Source organism: Polypterus senegalus, chromosome 12 (genome assembly GCF_016835505.1).
Source record: "Polypterus senegalus isolate Bchr_013 chromosome 12, ASM1683550v1, whole genome shotgun sequence".
Taxonomy (NCBI): domain Eukaryota; kingdom Metazoa; phylum Chordata; class Cladistia; order Polypteriformes; family Polypteridae; genus Polypterus; species Polypterus senegalus.
The window spans coordinates 143,925,905-143,945,369 of NC_053165.1; the positions used below are offsets into that span (position 1 = coordinate 143,925,905).

Consider the following 19,465-nt stretch of genomic DNA (forward strand, 5'->3'; position numbering starts at 1 on the left):
CTGACAAATATTTTCCCCCAATCGACAGTTAAACACAAGCAAACAATATCTGAATGTAAATCAAGTGGCTTCTGTTAGTTGCTCGAAGGCGTCCTGGCATTTGTTAGTCCACTTCCACGTGACATCCTTCTTCCTTAAGTGGTTTAAGGGAGCTGCTATGTCAGCCATCCAAGGGATGCATTTATGGTACCACCCCACTAGCCCCAAAAGACACTAAGGATTTTAAGTCCGTGGGTATGGGGTAGTCCCGGATGGCCAAGATCTTTTCTGGGTCTATAGACCCCCTCTGCAGACATGATATGCCTGAGGAAATGGATTTGGGGTTGAATGAATGTACACTTTTCTTGTGTTCAGGGTGAGGTGTTTTCTGGAGATGATGAAAGATGGTATCCAGGTCCTGGAGATGCTGTTCTATCAAAGGGGAGTAAATAAGAACATCATCGATGTATACAAAGCAGGTCTTTCCAATTAACCCCCTCAGTACTTGTTCTATAAGCAGTTGGAAAGTGGCACCAGTGTTCATTAAGCCAAATTGCATTACTTTAAATTGGAACAAGCCCTCGGGGGTAATTACAGCAGTGTTCTTTTTACTCCCCTCGTCCATCGGCACCTGCCAATAGCCACTGCAGAGGTCCAATGTACTAAAAACGGCTGCTCCATGCAATGACTCGAGTATTTCATGAACCAGGGGCATGAGATATGCGTCCAGGTTTGTCTCTGTGTTCACACCCCTGTAGTCCACGCAGAAACAATAAGTGGCATCTTTTTTCTTCGAGGACTACAGGGGATGCCCAGGAGGAGGAAGATGGTTCAATTATCCCCTCGGTGAGCATTTTCTCTATATGATGTTTAATAATGTAACTCTTCAGTGGAGAAACGCGATACGCCCGGTGTCGAACAGGGACTTCGTCGGAGGTATGGATCATGTGGGTAACCCCACTGGCGACTCCTAGTTGATCTGTCCATACCCGCTGACCACTTCAACACCAGCCTGATCTCTTCAGGTTGTTCTTCCACTGGAGTGGCCACCAAGGTTTGGATTCCACTCCTCACTGCTGCGTAAAAGTTGATGCGCTTCAGACTTGGATCTTCTATAGAGCTTATGCATAAAATCGCATACTCCTTCCCCTAGCACCGTATACCCCCTGGGACAGAGATGAATAGTCCTCTTTATGGCTGTTAAAGAATCCGGCCCAAGGAATAATGGGACGGACAGGTGCCGGTCATCCAGGACGTAGGTCTCCATTTTCCAGGTGGTGGACAGTACGCTGTACTTTAGGGGGACTCTGCCCAAGGCCTTGTGTTCACTCCCATCTGCCAACAGGAATTGGACGGATGGGGCAGGTGTTATCTTGTCTGACAGCCGGCAAATCTTCCTCCAAATGTTATGTCTTATGAGGGCGTGATCGCTTCCTGTGTCAACCACTGCATCCACCAGCCAAATGTGAGATCGGATTCTGACCAGCCATGTTTGGCCCGCTGGGATTTTAGGGACCGAGTCTGTGTCTCTCTCTCTCTCTCTCTCTCTCTCTCTCTCTCTCTCTCTCTCTCTCTCTCTCTCTGGACTGTATTTTACTCCAGTATGACTTGGAGTTACCCCAACTCCATTCCTCAAGGGAGTGACAGCCAAGTACACCTCCCCTTCTTCCACATAATTGAGGATGTCGTTGGTAGTATATTGAGCCCCCAACTTGGGAAAGACCAGGCATACCCCAGGGGTGGTGGGCTGGGTAACACATACAGCGCCTTGAGACCCCTGAGGTGTCGAGTGGATAGGTGACTGACGGTATGTCTGGAGACTCCTTCTGACTCCCCCTGAAGAGATTCTTGCCAGCGTCAATCTCGCCACTGGAGACACAGCACGATCTCTTGCCCCAGGAGTTTAAGTTGTTCATTTCTATATTCTTTCATATCCTTCTGGGAGCTGCTGATGCGGGCCCGTAAAGCATCCTCTCATTCTAATGCGCTTTCGGCTACTTCACTGACCCTCTCATTCAATCAGGTGAGTTGCTGTGCCAAATCTTCCCACAGAGGCGAAGCATTTTCCTGGCCATCCTCTTTCAGGTCCATGGTGCTCTTCAAGGTACATTGACTAAAGAATCCACCACCTCCTGCACCGCTCAACATGCTCTGACCGTGACGTGCCGAGCCCCAGTTACTCCTTCCTCACACAGTGTCAAAGCAATGGTGTCATCCTGCTCGGCAAGCATAAAAGACATAGTGGTAATCGAGGAAAATATTATGGGCAGACGGCTTAGTCAGATCGCTAATCTAATCCCTCAGAGAGGGCACCACTTATGTGATGGCCGAGCCCTCACCTGGCTGACAGCCACACTACTTTGTCCCATGGCCTGGATAAATTACTGAGGTAAAACTAAATCTATCAAGCCGTACGTCTGACAAATTATTTTCTCCCAATTGACGGTTAAACACAAGAAAACAATATCCGAATATAAATCAAGTGCAGTAATCTATTAGATGAATACATGAAAAATACAATACAGAAACAATTTCACCGTGATTCCACTGCGATGGTGGTAAATGTCCAACCCCGGGGTTTCTGGCGATTTAAATGTGTTGCACTAAATCCGGCCGAGTGAGAAGCAAACTAGAAAAATGTCGCAATGTGAATGGAAGGTAGAAAATGATGATCAGTTGCAGTTAGGTGAATCTCCTTCTCTTCTTTCCCTCCTTCCCATTTAAATAATAATGAGCCGGATGTAATGGAAAAACCTCCAATTCTGACGTTTCCAGGGGCCGCTGCCTCCCTGCAACAGCCTTCCTCATTTCTTATTACGGGGATAACATTTAAACAAACACATACTAGTTTAAACAGGGTGATGTGACAAGATGCAGACACAATAAACAACAACACTTACTGTATGTGGCCCCCGCTAGAGAACATCTTAAAGATTTGGGCATATCTCTCCGAAGTTCTTGATTTTTATTTGGTCCTCTCAAGCATTAAGGCCAATCTGAGTGCACACCGCTTTTAGGAGGTCACTCGGTCACAGTCTCCTCTCACAGAGCTCTTTTTACATGACGTTTAGCTGTAAGGTATCCTTACAATGGTGCTATGGGGTATTTATTGAACATCATCTTTACTAGTTTAATGGCCATTTTCCAGATTTGCCTAGATGGCAAATCTGGACACCAAATTTCTTTACTTAACCCAAAGAAAGCCCAGGGCTACAGTGTGTGAAGACTCATTCTATTATGACTAATAATCATCAAATATTCCAGTTACTCTGGAATCGACTTTACCTTGTAGCTTAATAATTGCACTGATTGAACTATATGAGAAAATTACTCTTGGTATTAATCCTGAGTCAGTCCTTCAGTGGCTTTGTGACATGGGAGCAGTTTTAGTAATGATAAAGACTCGGAGTCTTCTCCTCTTGGCTGTTGTGTACAACCATGTTAATATGTACATGTCACAAGTGTTACAGGGTTAAACTTAAGGGAGGTGGAGAAAGAGAAACTGTAAATTAATCCATTGCTCCCACTTTAACTGCAGATGATTACAGAGGAGATTGATGCTCAAAGTTAGCACCACGTATATTTCATATTTTTAAAACATTCCTGTTATGCCTCCATGATGTCCTGTTTTGCTGATTAGTACTATGTTACACCTTATGCCGGTAAGTCAAGGTAGTTTGCTAAAACCTACCATAATGTTTTCTTTTTTGCTTTATCTGCAGAACCCCAACTTAAAAACTAGAGAAGATGTGAATGAGTTAATAATGGGAATGGCCTCACAGATTGCCGAAAAAGAGGACAACATTGTAGTTGAAGACTTAAGAGGTAGATGGCAAATTTTATTTTTTTGCCCACCTGGTGTGATGTCCATTTTTCCTTCAGACAGCCCAGAGAAAGTCAGAGTCCTGGCTTGTCTGACTCCTTTTCTACAATCTGGCAGTGGTTCTTCAATAAGCTGATGGAAAGATATTGTTGTCTTTCATTTATGTTAAATAGTTTCTACTTCCATGTTTGATGCATTTGAACACATCTGTATCCTTATTACCAGGGTTCTCAAACTCCGGTCCTGGAAGACCACACTAGCTGCAGGTTTTCATTTTAACCCTTTTCTTAATTAGTGACTTGTTTTTGCTGCTAATTAACTTCTTTTGAATTAATTTAATTACTCAAATCCATTTAATCAATTTTAATTAACTCAGTCCCACTCCTACAACATCCCGAGCCTTGAACTCCGTGCGTATCTCATACACCCCCGGGGCCCTGCCACCAAGGATTTTTTTTGACCACCTTGGTGACCTCAGCCCCAGAGATGGGGGAGCCCACTCTCCAAGTCCCCAGGCTCATTGGAAGACATGTTAGTGGGATTTAGTTAATTAATTAAATTTAATTTAATTGATTAAATTGATTTGATAAATGAAATTGAATTAAATCAAAAGTTAATTAGCAGCAAAAACAAGTCCCTAATTAAGAAAAGGGTTAGAATGAATTTAATCAATTGGGCGGATCGGTGTGGCATCCACAGTGATGTGGGCTCTGAATCAGTCTGTCGTGGTGAAAAAGGAGCTGAACCGTTAGGCAAGACTCTCAATTTACCAGTCGATCTACGTTCCTACCCTCGCCTATGGTCACGAGCTAAGGGTAGTGACCGAAAGAACGAGAGTGTGAATACAAGCGGCTAAAATGAACTTCCTCTGCAGGGTGTCTGGGCTTTCCCTTAAAAATAAGATGAGAAGCTCAGTCATCCGGGAGGAGCTCAGAGTACAGCCACTGCTCCTCCGCATCGAGAGGAGTCCAATGAGGTGGCTCGGGCATCTGATCAGGATGCCTCCTGGACGCCTCCCTGGTGAGGTTTTCCGGGCACTTCCAACCAGAAGGTGGCCCCGGGGAAGACCCAGGACATGCTGGAGGGACTGTCTCCTGGCTGGCCTGGGAATGCCTTGGAATTTTCCCGGAAGAGCTGGAAGAAATGTGGCCAGGGAGAGGGAAGTCTGGGCCTCTCCGCTCAAGGTGGAAGCGGAAGAGGATAGATGGATGAATTCATTTTAATAGACTTAAGATTTGTTTCCCTAAATTTTTTCATTGTTCCTCTGAACTACTTCATTTCTTTCCTTTAAATGGCACTCAAACAAAAATGAAATGTGAAGTGATTGAGCCAACAGAAGACCAACTAAGTGAGGGCATTAAACTGCAACCAATTTCACTCCAAACAGTTTCTTGTTGCTGCTCTCATTGTGCAATAGCATATATTTCTGAAATTGTTGATTTTCTGTTTTCTAAGAGCACGGCTAAAATGTTTAAGGGACCTTCATCTTTCTATATTATATGATGGACACAGTTTGCTGGTCATGTTTTGGCTCATTTTTTATCTCATTGTCTGGCTGCTAATTAAGAAAAAACCAATTAAGGGTGTTGAGTCTTCAAGAGCAAATCAATTACAATTAAGTTAATTAGCAGCAAAAACCGGTCACTAATTAGGAAAAGGGTTTGAATGAAAACCTGCAGCCCTCTAGGAATGGAGTTTGAGATCCTGCCTTATACGGTATGTGATAGCTCTGTATTTAGTGAGTGGCATCATCTATTTTTGCATTTTTTGAGGTTTGGGGCTGTCAAAAAATAAAAAACAGACCTGTTTACAGCCCATCGAGACATTCCATGTGTGTTTTGTGTTTTTTGGGCTGTACAAGAAATAAATTGTTGCTTTTCTGAACTTTTTGTGTACTTGTTTTGCCATGCAGATTACATGTATGGACCCATGAGATTTTCACGTTCTGATTTAATGGCTCTCAGTATTCAAAGAGGACGTGACAATGGCCTTCCTCCATACAACAAAGTACGAAAAGCTTTTGGCTTGGACCCTATTCAGAAATGGGAGGACATAAACCCTGAACTGAACCAGACTGCACCTGAGGTAAGAGAAGAGCTCCCTAAATATGAAGAGCCACGTCTTCTGTGCAGAGTACATAATGTATGATCTACTAAGTGAAGTTTCATAAAGCATACAGCAAATATTCTGTAGTGCTCAAAAATTTGTGACAATGGAACTCCCTTTTGGTTTAACTTGGTAAGGACAAATCTCACTTCCAAAGAGTGCTGCTTGGGCTTGGAAGATGCGTGACATCATTTATTAATCAATACTGCAGATTAAGTTTTTGTTTCAAGTCATCTGGATGAATTAATTTGGGTTGAAATTGATCTTTCTGATTTAAGGTGTGGATACCGCAACAGTCCCTTTTCAATTTTTTTTTTTTTTTAAACTAAACATGCAAAAATAGTGAGTGAAATATTATACTAGCTAGCTAACGCAAAGGATTTTTTTTTTTTAATAAACTTGTATACCATTTTCTTTAATTATGAGATTAGTAAAATCAAAGACAGTTCTTCATAATTAGAATTACAATTTATGGAATGCATACACAAGATTTGCAGACATTCACATAAAGATGATCTAAATCTGGCTATTCTCCTCTTCTCTACCTGGTTCCATGAGCTTGCATGATACCCTAATGGTTAGCTGGCATCTTCTGAAGCCAGTTTATTGTTGACTTAGACATGTTTAAATACATACACTAGGTAAAATGTTCTTTGCTCAAGACTGTTAAAACAGATCTTCTCGCCTGTTTTGAAACTAGACATACATTTAAATCCACAGATTAAACAAATTTAATCTTCCTTGTTCTAATTTTTAATACACCTTGGGCTGGGGGGGGATGTCACTTTTGTTGTCTAACTGCCTCCATACTTAAAACTATGAAGAAATGGAATTGTTAGTTTTAAAACCTGAATGGATGGCTAGATAGAATGATTTTGTGCAAGATGACTTTGGTACAGCAACAGTGAGACAAGTTAACTTTAAGATTTTAGTATGGTCAAACCAACAGCATACGGTGTATTAATGTAGAAGTTGACATGTAGTTAGTTCTAAGTCTAAATAGTTCATACATTTCAGTTTTTCCAAAGGCCTTAGTGAGCAGAATGACAGCAACTTGAGTTCCTAGCTCCATTTTTGCTCCACTGATCAGTTTTAATAACTGTCCATTTCTCCACGATAGGTTTTACAAAACCTCTCCCGACTCTATGGAAACGACATCTCAAAGCTTGAACTCCTGCCTGGAGGTCTGCTTGAATCAAACGGGGGTCCTGGAGAACTGTTTTCAGCCATCATTTTGGATCAATTTAAACGTCTTCGAAATGGAGATCGTTTTTGGTTTGAAAACAAACAAAACGGGTATGTGAATTTTAGTGTGTTTTTATTTATTTTTTTTTTTGTTTCCTTTTGTGCGAGTTTTATATTCACACTATAGCTACTGAAAGAGGGAGTCGCTCATCATTCTGTTAAGTTACTATATATTCATATACTGTACAAAAAGGAACATTTAGAATTCTGGGTACATCTGGCTCTCATTCACTTGATTACTTGCCTCTTTTTTTTCCCCCCCTAAGGTGCATTCACAAGTGATACACGAAGCACCTATTGCAATAGCCCTGTATGTCTGTCCAAAGAAAACAACTCTGGTCCCCGTGAAGTGATTTTTGTTGAATTTTGAAACACTCACTTTTCAGGAAATTTGTCAAGACCGTTCTATTTTCACTGAGACATCTTAAATGTACCGTGCTGAACAAAGTCCTGAAATTTCAATATCTCCAGTTGAAAAGCATTGGCAACTGCAAATTAGTTTACTGTTTCAGTTTTATCTTGACAGCGGTTGAAACAGCTTGTACATTTTGTATATTTTCCGCCTTTATTCATTTGACAGCCACTCAGATACCAGTACGATACAAGGGAAAGGGTACACATTTTGTAAGCAGCATATACAGCAGCACTTTTCTCCTATTGCTTTAGGTAAGGTACCCATAAGAGTAAAAAAAATATAAAATAAAACTGAATCATTTCTCTTGAAAAGAATAGAAGAAGAAAGCAATTACACAAGCCATTGTACTGAATTGACTGAACTAAAATTATCAGAGAGCATTATTAGGATCGTAGCAGCTAGACCTTCAACAAGGACCATGTCCTGGAATAGTTTCTATGCCACACCAAAAAGGCTGATTGTGTCACAAATAGCAAGAACAGGGTAAGATTACAGTTTGCGCTTTGCTGAAAGAGACACTTAGTGGTATAATGTACAACAGACTGAGTCAGGGTTACTGTTTATCCATACCTGGATTGCTCCCGTGCAGGGCTGTCTTAACAGCATTATAGTCCCCCGGGCAAAGCGGTGCACTGGGACCTCTGCCTACAGAACCACTCAGCAAGTCACAACATACATAGATTAGCATGGAGCTGCTATGCTCGTGGGGCCCCCGGACAACTGCCCAGCGTGCCCATGCATTAAGATGCCCCTGCTTCCGTGTATCTTTGGATGAGAATTTAAAAAGCCTTAAGATTACTGTCCCTTTGGCCTTCCTGTTACACAAGGAATTGGTTATTTTCCAAGTTCTTAGTTAGTTATTTAGATATCCTAATGAATTGCCGGTTTTTAACTACTATTTAATAGCTAACTGGGGAATTTATTACCCTGTGAGCAAAAAAAACCTCAAACATTAATAGTAATTTTATGCAAATATTGTTCATTTTCTTATTTTTCATTTTGAAATTAGTGGGTACTATTCTATTGGGTTTACTTTTAAAAATGATGATTTAAGAAAATTGAACTTCCGTTAGTCCTTGACCCTCCACCACAATCGCATCAATCGGTGTCTCTTTTTTTATTTTTTGAATTGGACTCCAGTTGTTTAAGAAAGCAATTGAGTCACCACAAGGGTATTTAGGCTGCATTTTTAACAAAATGACATTGTAAAGTGCTGTTAAAAAGCACATATTGATGTCGTCTGCTAGCGCATATACTTTCTGTTATCACTGTTACTTTTGAATGCGACTCCTTGTTACAGAAGTATTTAATAAACAAAAATGTGACAACGGAGTCTAGGATGAAGTAATGGGGGGGAGAGGAATGTGAAATGCACTTTAATATCGGGTAACTTGCTTGACGAAAGCCCCTGAATGTTATGCCACGCGTAAATTTTCTAACTTGTCTTTTTTTTTTTTTTTTTGTGCTGTTAACTTTGTTAGGTTATCCTCTTTGTGCTGAACTTTAGCAATAGAGCTTCTGTACTTTAGCATGCTGTGGAGCATCATTGCTCAAGACTTCCATGGGCCTGTTCTTGCAATATTTCATTTACGCACTTTCATAAAGTCTGTTAATCCACTCCTTGTTCTAATCGTTCCAGAAGTGCTGCATATCCACAAAATTCACGTACTTGAAACTAGTTGGCATACTGCCCTATTAACCTTGTCACCTGCTTTTAAGTTTTATAAGGAAACGCCTCATGCTGATCTTTCCCAAAGTAAACACGGTTGGGTCATTTGTACTGTAAACAATAAAAATATCAGGTGTGAGGTGGTTTTTTTTTTGCTCAACTCCTTAGCTTCCTGGGTGATGAGCTAGGAACGCAAGTTCACCTCTCACCTCTTTCTCATCCAACTCCCTTGATCTGGATGAGTTGCACGCAACTGAGGCTTTCCACTGGGGAAGTGCAGTACAAAGCAGTGATTTGTGTCCTCCAGGAATAACTGAGGAGGCAACAAACTCCTTACGTGTAGACTCTGGAGTTTTTGCTTCCTTCCCTGTTGGTGGGTGATCTTTACTCCTTCATCATAAAGGTTTTAGCCCATTAAGTTAGTTTTAAAGTCAAAAGTTGGCCTATTATGAATCGGTGTCAAGTGTGATGGGTCAATTCATGTTTTGCATCCAGTGTAGTCCTCATATGACATGGCTTCTTCATGCATCTGGTTCAGGAAATGGGTCCTGGGGCTCTCTAGTGGCTGAAGAAAGAAGAGTGTACATGGATTTTCTTAATCCAGGTCAAGTCCCTTATCAATGTACATTCCAGTCTTCCAGGCTATGGAGATAGTTGTGCTATTTTCATGCTGTAGAAGTTTAATAATCAAGTGATACTACATCAAATCCAAATAGAAATACAGAGCAAGAGAAGAGCTGTAAAATGTGTCTTTATTAGTGAAAGCTGCCCTTTGGCCGGCATGTGGCCTTTAGAGACCTTTATATTTTTGAAACTTTATGATAACAGTGAATTTTGCTGTTCACTTTTGAGTTTTGGTAATATTAGCAATTGGCCCCTGTGCCCTCAGCAGAAGTTTTGAGTGGCCTGTCTTGTCAGAAGTCATTGTGCATAAACCTGAAACTCTAAATAACAGCCTCTTGCATTATGCTGGCTGAAATTTGGTTTGTCATAACCTTTGCAAGTCTTGCAGGCAGAGGCTTTTGTTAAAGGCTGCAATCATTACATCCAGAATCCTATGTCTGTTGCAGGCTGTTTACCGATAAAGAAATTGAGGAGATTCGAAATACCACTTTCAGCACAGTGTTGCTTTCAGTTATCAATGGAACCTTCCAAAAAAGTGTGTTTAACTGGAGTTCAGGTAAGTAGGATTAAGGATTATATTTGCGGTATGGGGAGGGAGACGAATGGAAGCTTTCAGATAGGCAGTGTGAGACTTACTGATTTTTATTACTAGTGCACTTGTGACCCACCCCCAGTCCTTATCCCCTGCTATTGTTCCATTACATTATTTGTCCCTTCATCCTGGCGTGAGAGCTTCAATTCTAACTCTGGTTTGTTTTGTCATTGGGTGAATTTACCTTTTCGATAACCTGTCTGAGCAGTAAAGTTCCTAAAAGATTTCCGTATCATTCCACAGATTAGGCATTAATCCCAAGAGCATTGGTTAATATTAAGGAGCAGCTTTTTATAAGATCTGACATGTCAACATAAGTTGTACTGATTGTGCATATCGCTAATCTTATCGGTGTAACAATACAAGTCTTAACATAAAATACACTCCCAGTAAAGCTCGCTCTTCTCTTGCCTTTATTCCAGGTGACCCCTGTCCACAACCTCAGCAGCTGACTGCTGAACATCTCCACCCCTGCACAAAGGTCACCACACTGGACTACTTTGCTGGCAGTGAAGCTGGTTTTGGAATTGTGTTGGCAGTGCTTATCTGCTTCCCTCTAGGTAGGACACTAGCTTTCTGTCACATTTGAAAGTGTGTAAAGTAATGACTCTTTGCCTTTTTTCTGGATTTCTAATCTTTCTTTTCACTGTGTGTGTGTGTATATATGTCCATTAAAACAAAATGCATACATATCACTGCATTCATCACTCTGTAGTACTCCATGTGTAACACTGTGAACAAACCTGAATTACATAGCAGGTATAGTGAGCTCAGCGGTGTAGGCCTTTTAAGCAGGTTTTTAATGTATGCATGTTCTGGTTGTTATTTTAACTGTTTATTTCACTTTCTTTTGAGCTACAGATGTCGCACTACTTAATCAATGATGAAATAAGGGTGTGGATCTTCTTGTCTGACCACATTCTTTTATTCAGATTTAAAGATTACTTTTGCTGTAAGTTAGGAATTGATTAAGTTACTGTGATGTTTGAGATGACATTGATTTACTATCATTTGTAAGTTTTTAGGTTATATACAGGTAGCTTTAGAAAGAAATAGCCCCTGAAGTTTCATTAAAACGCAAAACACACACTAATTAAATGGCTCTTAACCCCTGAGGTTATGTATAAGAGGTTACGTAGCTCTCTTAGAAAGTATTACATGAGTAATATTTCATATGCTACATCACAGGCTAAGTGTTTCAGAATTATACCTCCGAGGCTAAGCAGATTAACTTAACCTTTTTGTTTATAGACAGGCTTTGAATTAAGTGTAATAAACATTATTAATTAAGAATATTTAAACTGTGAACATTAGAGGGTGATTTATTTTATTTTTTCTAAACCTCATGTGCCCACTGGGAAAGCGGATAATACCTTTTTATAATGTTAATACACTTAATAGCAGAGTGAAAGATTGGACCTAGATCATAGAACTTAACTATTAACTAGCAAACCCATTCAACCCTCTATATTGCTGGAGCCAATCCCAGCCAACACAAGGCAAGAAATGAACCCCGGGCAGTGTGCCAGCCCACCACAGAGCACACACTAGGGACAATTTAGAATCGCCAATGCACCATGTCTTTGGAAATTGGAGCACCCGGAGGAAATCCACGCAGACACGAGGAGAACATGCAAACCCCACGCAGGGAGGACCTGGGAAGTGAACCTGGGTCTCCTAACTGTGAGGCAGCAGCGCAACCCACTGCACCACCATGCCGCCCAAACTAGCAAACCCCAAAATTTTAAATAGTAACAGATAATTCCAAAAAAAACCGTACATGATATGTAATGGCTAAGAACACACACATTTTTGAGATTGCCTAAGAATCTTCCAAGTTACCCTTGGGTTCCAACCTTTTTATGTAAACTTACACAGCCAGCAGCAAGTTACAAAACCAGTTCTGGTGCACTAACTGGAAACAAAGACTGTGATATGATTACATAACTATTGATTTGCAATGGCTTATCACATGGAATGAGGCGAGACTGCTAGACTCTAAGGAATGCGGCGCTTTCATTACCGACTCAGCCTCAATATCAGAAAACGCCAAAACAGGTGTGCTGTGTAACCAAACTGTTCCTGATCCAGAGAAAGGTGCAAAGGCTACATTTGAATTTGATCATATCTTCTGAGAAAGAGTTAGGCTATCAAGGGATGCTTACTGAATGAACTTTTATTGTCCAGTCTCTTTGATGGCTTGTCTGAGACAGGCAACATTTTTTTTTTTTTTTCTTTCTCCCATCAGATGAAAAAAACAGTTCTGTCACTTTTTTTAATTTGTGAACAAAGTTACCACTGATAATGTGCTTTGAAAAGAAATTTTGTAGTCGGTTTGTTCGTGGTGATTTGATTAATACAATATTTCGGTGTCCACAGTCGCTACACTGGTAAACCACCATACCATCAAGTGTGGGTTCCTTTCTTTTACCTAATGCTCCTAAGACAGGTGCGGTCTTTCTGTAATCCTGAAACTGGGTTAAGCATTTTAAGTTTATTTAAATAGATGGATAAAATAAGAGTGGCGTCTTAATGTCTAATTATTTTCTCAAGGACTGCCAGATGTATTAGACTTGAGCATTTAAAAAATGCAGATTTGCTTGTAATGGTATTTCTGAGCCACACCTGGGGTTAATCGAGTGTGTTACATGAAAAGCATGAGTAACGTTTCAGCTGATAGTCATTTGAAATGTGTTCCATAAAAGCCTGTGAAGACTGTAGAACCCACTATTCACATTAGTGATGATGGCAGTTAGTGTCTAAACAGACAGCACTGGGTGGCACATTGTAAACCAGACAAGATGGATGCCAGCTCATCAGTGGGAACTGCTTATGAACACACCCATAACTCGCCATTATAACTTGTAGCCCTTTGTGAAATTTGTACTATGGTTCCCTTCCGCATTCTCGCCAAAACCAAATGCTGACCAGACTAGTAAATAATCTCTTAACTCTGAAACCGTGAGGCATCACCCTACCCATTCATCATTTTTTGTACTTTTTTCCACTACTTCTTTTTTTTTTTTCTTTACTGTTTAAATTCCCACCCCTACTCTGAGAGCTGCTTTGGATTGGTTTAGAAATTTCAAACTGAGTAAATTTGTTCCCGTCCACTCTTACACACAACTTTTCGGTACTGTAGATATTGGTAGCAACATGCTGACCTGGGCTTCCTTATCCATGTGATTCTTAAATGAGAAGGCACATCTGGGGACAATTCATGAAAATGTTTGCAGTGAATAGCTTGAAATCCACCACCCACAGGTTTTTTTTTTTTTTTCCCTAATAATCCATTCCCAATTTCCTCCAGTCCGTGCACTTTATATTTTCCGTGTTGTAGTGTCCCAGTTCAATTCACATATTAGGTGGATACATAAAATAACTATGGAAAGATGGTGAGAGAGAGAGAGGGAAACTGAACAAAACACTCGTCACAGGGATTACAGAAAGGTAAAACCTGCAAAGGTAAAGTTCAGTACCTGAAGCTTGATGATGATTAATTTATAAATCTTATAGAAACATTGTGTACATGTGTCTGTGTGTATTGACAACTAATGCGATGTGTTAAAACACTGCTGCTATATTCAGGTATGACATGTTTGAATTTCCAAATAGACAGGAATGTTAACTCACTTTAGTTATTTGTTCAGATGTGCCATTGGATGCTGTGCAGCCTCGTCTGTGATTCTGCTGGAGTCGTGGCTGTGTCGTAAGGCACATCTACTGTTTGAGATGTAGTGAGGACTAAAAATGACACGTCCTGTGGCTTTTCTTGAGCAATTCGCTTAACTGACGTTTTCACCTCGTTTTAACTTGGTGTAATGGCACACCATTTAATCTATGGTATCTGTTTCTTCATTATCTTAACGCATATATCCAGGGCAGGGTGATTGGGCAGCTGAAGTCTATCCTGACAATCACTGAGCAGGGACAATCGCTCTACAGGTTGCCAGTCACACGGTTCAGTTGAAATGCTTATTTTTAAAGACGTAGCTGCTCACTTTGACTGCGGCAGTATTGTCATAACTGAGAGCAACACCCACGATGTACAGCCAGCAGCAGTGCTTTGCTCACTTTTACCACAAGTACTGGTTCATTTACAACTCCTGTAACATGTTCTCCATACATACAATGCACATGTATATATTTACCAGATCTTTTATGGCCATAGACCGTTTATCCATTATGACCACAGTATTGCTTTACTATTTAAATTCCTGTTCCCTACTCTGAGCTCTGCTTTGGATTGGTGTAGAAAGTTCAAATTGAAGAAATTTGTTCCCATCCACTCTTGAAACACTGAGTGAATTGTGTATTTCAAGATGCATGTCTTATACATCTGGCTCTACAAGATTACCCTCTCCTTACCAACAAGATCTCAAGTTATTTTAACTCTTACACATGGGGAAGCTGATCGTTGTACACTTGCAGGAAACTTGCCACTGTTTTCTGAAAGAGGGCCATGACGTTAGATTTGAAGATGCCGATTCTCATTCTAGTGCCATCATACTCTGCTATGAACTGTTCCAGTGAGTACTAAAGATCTGTGTAATGAAGCCCAGAGGACCACATCATCCTCTAACAGCAGAGATGTAGCCCTTGGGTTACCTAGATCATATACATTCCAGTTCTCAGCTATGCCTTGATGTCCTGTCCATGTAAATTTATGAAGACTGAAAGTCGGGGTGTCTACTTCCCTTTAACACCTCCACTTGGGTTCAAAGGAGTTGCCTGGATGGGATATGATCATGTTGGCATGACATTTGCTTGCCTCCCGAGGTACTCTGGTTTTTCTTCTACTTCTCAAAGAGGTGTGTGTTAAGTTAATTGGTGGAACAACACTGGACCCTGTGTCAATGATGGCACTATACCAGCGCTTAACTCGACAGACAGACATGGGAGGCACACTAATAAAAACTAAGATGCTTTTTATTTTACTTCGCTTGTGTGGAATGTCTTCCCTGTCCCCATGAGTCCACAACACACTCCAGAGCACAAGTTCTCTCTAAACAATCCTTTACTTTCTCCTTCTTTCTTCTCCACTCCTCTCTGGCAAGCTTAGTCCCCTTCCTTCTGACTCTGGCTCCCGGAGTGGTGGCTGCTGGCTCCTTTTTATAGCCCACCTGGAAGTGCTCCAGGTGTTTGACCTATTTCCGGCTGCACTTCCATATATGGCAGAAGAACCGCCCACCCGGGCTCAGAAAAAACTGCAGAACACCCTGGCGGGCACCCCCGGATCCCAACAGGGCAGTAGAGAACTCTCCCAAGCATCACTGCCACGTATAGGGGCTGCCATTTAACGTCCTGGGGAAGGTACTGTTCTGTCCATGCTTGATCCCCTGGTTCCCTCAGTGAAGAGGTGTCCTGGCCGGACAAGGACTAGCCATCTGTGACAACCCCTGTGAGTATATATGATGGGGCTCTGTGAGAGACTGGTGTTCCATCCAGAATTGCTTCCTGCCTTGCAGCCAATCTTGATGAGACAAGCTCTGTCTGTCTCCCTGTAACTCTAAACTCAATAAGGAGATTAGAAAATGGATGGATGGTGTTTTAGTTTGGTAGAGTAATATATGTATTGCTCTACTTTCCCCTATTGTATTATTAATATGTAGCCTTAGAATGCCTAATCTCACAAACTTACCATTGTATATAACTTCTCCCCACCTTCCCTTCTATATCTATAACCTTCAGCAATTAGATGTAGTAAAAAGACAAGCAGGAGTTAAGTTACACATAAAATAATGTATTACTGATAATAATCATAAATAATAACAAAATGCAAAGTACATTTGAATATTGGCAACCATACAACCAGATAAAATGGTGATGTGTAATTCAGGTGGCACACAGACTTGTAGTTACTTAAAATGTCTCTAGTTAAGGCATCGTTGGTGCTCAGCTTTCAGCCACATGTCTGCTCAATATGGCTGCTGAGCTGTGCTCTTCAATGTGTTGTTTTCATCATCACAGGTTAGCAAGAGAGATGCTTCATCACAGGTTAGCAAGAGAGAATGTGGTTGAGCAAGCAAATTTTATAGGTTTTCTGTCCAATACCGCCAGCCAGTCCAGACAGCCATATCTCAGACCAATGGTAGAAATAGTACATTTTAACACCTCAACCACCCAAGACCATATGTTAAGCTAACCTGGCTTTGTGTGGGGGATGAGACAAAGACTTTAGCAAAGAAATTTTCATCAAACTGGTTTAAGACACACAACCCCCCCAAATCCTGTCATAAAATTACAAAGATACAGTCGGGGGGGAAACGAATACAAAACATTTATCATTTAGGCAAACCAATCTATGTCTTTATTTATAAAGTTGTATGCAAAATCTCCCATCACAACAGATGGGGATAGTATAGGATAAAAATCATACATGAAATGTCTCTCTCCTTGTGTATATATTTACAACTATTTAAACTGTGATGGAATGTGCACTTTTGATTTACAAAATTAATACATAGTACATAAATGGTGTGTATAGTGTATAAAATGAATAAGCGTCTGTACGTGTATACAATAATATGAATTAGTCTTTATCAACAATATGGATTTGCACATTATATTTTATTGCTTTTCTTGAGTATTTCACTGAATAATAGCTACCTGCCTCTGTTATGAAGAAAGGTGGAGTACTAAGTTATGGCTCAAGAAGTTGCACACGTAATGCACTTGACTGTTCATTAGGGCTATTGTTTGACGTAAGTGAATGCATGTTAGAGGAAGCGTTGCTCTCATGTCTGTCCCTTATTTGTTTATTTTGCGGATGGATACACAAGGAAGTTCAAAGTCACATGTGGGGTCGGCTAACACAGATCCTCCCACTCTTTCTGGTTCTCACTTCATTAGTCATGGCTGCACACCATAAATCTGAGTATTTTCAGATGAATCCATACACTTTTTAGACTGCAATGGTCATATGTCAAGACACGCTATGAAACCAATTACAGGCCTAGCTACACGTCTTCATCATGAACTTTGTCTTAATTTGACCCAAGGCTGCCACTGCCCAGGTATTTTTCCACTGATGGAAATACATGAGAGGGTACAGATTTCACAATAACACAGAACTTGAAATTTGACAGAAATTCTGGCTGCTGTGTGCTCAGCTAATCTCCAATACATTTTTTGCCTTGTTTTGAGTTGAAGAGCCCCTTCATAATTTCCGTTTTCATGAGAACACACATTACTAACTCCTTTCCTATACAGAGTGCACCCTGACAAAGCAGAAGGTGCCATTTTATAAAGCATATAAAAAAACAAATGTAATACAAGATCACACACATTCATTGTTTCCCTGTGTGTGTTTATTATCCGAACTTTGGAATAGCTGACATAAAATAGGATCCGCTGAATTCAAAGTATCATGAAGTAGCTACCCCTTACTGATTTCCATTGTTTAACAGTGACTGCTTTCAAATCTTTGCATATATCGGATAAAGAGCAGGTGAATGAAAACTAAGTGATGGAATGTGCACTTTTGATTTACAAAATTAAAGTACATAAATGGTGTGTATAAAATGAATCGGCGTGTGTGCATGTATACAATACTTCAGTCATCAAACTAACAAAGTTGTCCAATACCGATTATCACCTTTACGGTAATTTCCTCCTAGTTTTAATCAACCCAGTTAAAGGGGTAATTAGAGTCCGGTGCTTGAACTCAGCCAGGCTTGATTACAGCCAACCTTGCCCGATGTAAACCTATTTAATATGACCCTTATCATCCAGGTCAATTTGCTAGTGGTGATTCAAGATGCACATAATGCCACAATCAAATGAAATTCCTGAAGAGATCATAGAAATTGTGTTTGATTCCTGTCAGTCAGGTGATTACGGTGGCCCTGCGCACAATTAAACATGGTGACATGCACAGTCAATCGAGGTGGTGACGTGCACAATTAAATGTGGTGCCGTGTGCAAAATTACAGCTGACGCACACAGAGGGGTGACAACAAGTAAAAGGTTACGGAAAGGCTAGAAGGTACCGTGGCGAAACAAAAGGAAAACGCTCATTGGTCGCAACGTTTGTCTGCCAGTCCACAGGGAACGAGTCCTGTTAAGTGGTGTGCTGAATGAGAGAAAGCTAATACAGCGTTATTTTTTCAATCATATTGGCGATCACATTTCCCGTTCAAAATACATGAGTGTGTACGTAAACAGGCAGGCAGCCATCTAATCAATCAATACATAAAGAAGAAAATAAACTGGTGACCGTTCGTTCTGTTCTGTTTTTTTTTTTTTATATTGCCTCCAGTGCGGTGCTTGATAGTTTAGTTTATATAGCTGGGGCATTGCTTTGGAAAATACCGGTTTGTTAAGATTATGCATACCATTTTATCGTAATAACAAAGTAATTTTATTATTTATGTTCAGTCAGATGCTGTATCAGAGGAGAGGTATAGTAACAAAAGAAACACAAAATTAAAACTCACGTTTATGATTTATATATGTTCAGAGTGTCTGTTTGACAGTTCTGGATATTGCACAGCATTACTTAAGATTTATAAAACCTGAGGTGTGCACATTTCAATGCGATTTACCTTTAGAAATCACAATCATCTCGCCTACATGAACGCGCCTCAAATTCTGTCCTTTTGCCACCCTGAACCAACCGTATATGGACTATGCTAACCAGTCTCCTGCAGTACATATGCAAGTCATGATACTGCCGAACTTCATTGGCCTCCCTTCTGACACACCATTTGCATTTCGAGAATATCTGGCTGCATTCTGCAACTGACCACACAAGATCATGTGTAGAATTACAGCGTCCCTCCTCAGCATTCAGGGGCTCAAGGAAAGGTTTAAGGTGCCAGCATATGACTGTGTACCCACTATCACCTGGAATAAGTAAAGCCATGACTGCTGTTACATTGAATAGCACAGGCTATATGAAACACTGAGGGTTCACCCAGTTACCTTCCCAACAATACAGCCACTACAAACTGTTCCATCACATCTGCCAAGGCTACATTGCCTCAAATAAATGAATCCAAGGGTTGGCCC

General features: G+C 40.7%; 1 protein-coding gene across 4 annotated transcripts in view; it reads left to right on the top strand.

The window, feature by feature from the left end:
* The window catches only part of duox (dual oxidase), a 95,793-nt gene that overhangs the window by 43,194 nt on the left and 33,134 nt on the right, over positions 1 to 19,465 (top strand). For all 4 annotated transcript variants that reach the window (XM_039773706.1, XM_039773707.1, XM_039773705.1 and 1 more), the window contains exons 11-15: positions 3,702 to 3,804; positions 5,715 to 5,887; positions 7,029 to 7,204; positions 10,308 to 10,417; positions 10,876 to 11,013. In XM_039773706.1, coding sequence (XP_039629640.1) covers positions 3,702 to 3,804; positions 5,715 to 5,887; positions 7,029 to 7,204; positions 10,308 to 10,417; positions 10,876 to 11,013 — 700 coding nt within the window. The remainder of the gene's footprint in view (positions 1 to 3,701; positions 3,805 to 5,714; positions 5,888 to 7,028; positions 7,205 to 10,307; positions 10,418 to 10,875; positions 11,014 to 19,465) is intronic.